The sequence below is a fragment of the Colobus angolensis genome, unplaced genomic scaffold (assembly GCF_000951035.1).
Source record: "Colobus angolensis palliatus isolate OR3802 unplaced genomic scaffold, Cang.pa_1.0 Scaffold21, whole genome shotgun sequence".
Lineage (NCBI taxonomy): Eukaryota > Metazoa > Chordata > Mammalia > Primates > Cercopithecidae > Colobus > Colobus angolensis.
Genome location: NW_012115266.1, coordinates 3,591,220 through 3,592,932, shown reverse-complemented (window position 1 = coordinate 3,592,932; position 1,713 = coordinate 3,591,220). Strand labels below are relative to the sequence as shown.

General features: G+C 50.7%; 1 protein-coding gene across 1 annotated transcript in view; it reads left to right on the top strand.

The window, feature by feature from the left end:
* The window catches only part of DPP3 (dipeptidyl-peptidase 3), a gene marked incomplete at its 3' end in the record, with an annotated part of 37,513 nt that overhangs the window by 31,635 nt on the left and 4,165 nt on the right, over nt 1-1,713 (top strand). The window contains exon 17 of the mRNA XM_011942762.1: nt 701-863. Within this exon, the coding sequence (XP_011798152.1) occupies nt 701-863 (163 nt within the window). The remainder of the gene's footprint in view (nt 1-700; nt 864-1,713) is intronic.

The window sequence follows — 1,713 nt, the reverse complement described above, 5'->3', positions numbered from 1 at the left end:
TATTTCTGACAGTTCTGGAGGTGGGGAAGTTCAAGATCAAGGCACCACCTAGTTCATTGTCTGGTGAAGGCTGCTCTCCCCTTCCATCCAAGATGATACCTTGTTGACGAATTATTTGGAGAGGAATGGAAGGAATGCTGTGGCCTCACATGATAGAAGGCAAAATGGCAACAGGGCCAAACAGGCATGAAGGCTGTTTTCCTTTTTCTTTCTTTCTTTTCCTTTTTTTAGAGATGAGATGAGGTCTCACTATGTTAACCAGGCTGGTCTCAAACTCCTGAGCTCAAGTAATCCTCTCACCTCGGCCTCCCCAAGTGCCCAGGATTGCAGGCATGAGCCACCATGGCTGGCCTTTTATTTATTTATTTATTTTTTCCATAGAGATAGGGTCTTGCCACATTGTCCAGGCTGGTCTCAAACTCCTGGGATCAAGTGATCCCTGCCTTCTCCTCCCAAGGTACTAAGATTACAGATGTGAGCCACCACACCCAGCTTGAAGTCTCTTTTATAAGGGCCTGAATCCCATTCATGAGGAAGGAGCCTTAATGGTTAAGTTGAAACTTAACCGTAAATTTCAACACCGGAATTTTGAAGGGGACACATTCAAACCATAGCACAGACTGTCCAGGGCTGACCACAGTCAGCTGTGGCCTGTGGCAGAGCCCTGTGGACACCGGGTAAGTGCCCATCCTTCCCACAGGTGCTGAAGTCCACAGGGGATGTGGCCGGAGGGCGGGCCCTGTACGAGGGGTATGCGGCGGTCACTGATGCGCCCCCGGAGTGCTTCCTCACCCTCAGGGACACGGTGCTGCTGCGTAAGGAATCTCGGAAGCTCATCGTTCAGCCCAACACTCGCCTTGAAGGTAATGGACTCTTGGGCTCCCTTGATGAGCACCACACAGGGCCCTCTGGGAAGCAATAAGAACCCATCCCAGGGCTCAGGGAGAGCAGCCTGGAATGGCCCTTCCCTTTCTGCCAGGGTCCTTCCCATGCCAAAGCTCAGGCCCTAATCTTGGTATCGGTCACCACCCACCACCCCCCGACACACACACAGTCATAAGACAGTGACAGAAGATTTGAAGAATACCACCAGAGCAGGGGATAGCAGAACATGCAGACTCAGGGGGAAGCCAGGCATTTGTACCAAAGAATTAGACCTGTTGGGTACCCAGGCTGGGGATCAGGTCAGGAGGGAGCTGGGACCCAGCAAGCCTAGTGAAACCCAGGGGACAGTGTGACTTGGTCGCATCCGGGATGGTGATCAACAGCTGCATCATCCCTCTTCCTTCTCAAGCGACAATTCCGGAGCCTAGCCCTGGCCACACGGTGCTTGTATCTTTTGAATTCAAACCCCCTGGGGACCCAGCCCCTTACTCCCTTCACTTTCCTCTCACCCCTTGATTCATCTTTCCTGCTACTTGTCACTTGAGACACCTAAGATGATGTGGTGTTACGGAGTATTTAGAGCACCAGCTTCAGAACCGCCCTGTGACCTTGGCCTAGTCATTTGACCTTTCTAGACTTTAGTGTCTTCATTCATAAAGCCAGTGCGAACCGCTTGCTGATGTTATAGTGAACCTGAATTCCTTCTTAGAGTTTCTAAGTGCTTTCTGGGGATCAACCTTTTAAATCCTCACAATAGCCCAATAAGGTAGGTATTTTTGTTATCCCCATTTTACAGGTAAGGAAACTGAGGCACGGAGAGTAATTTGC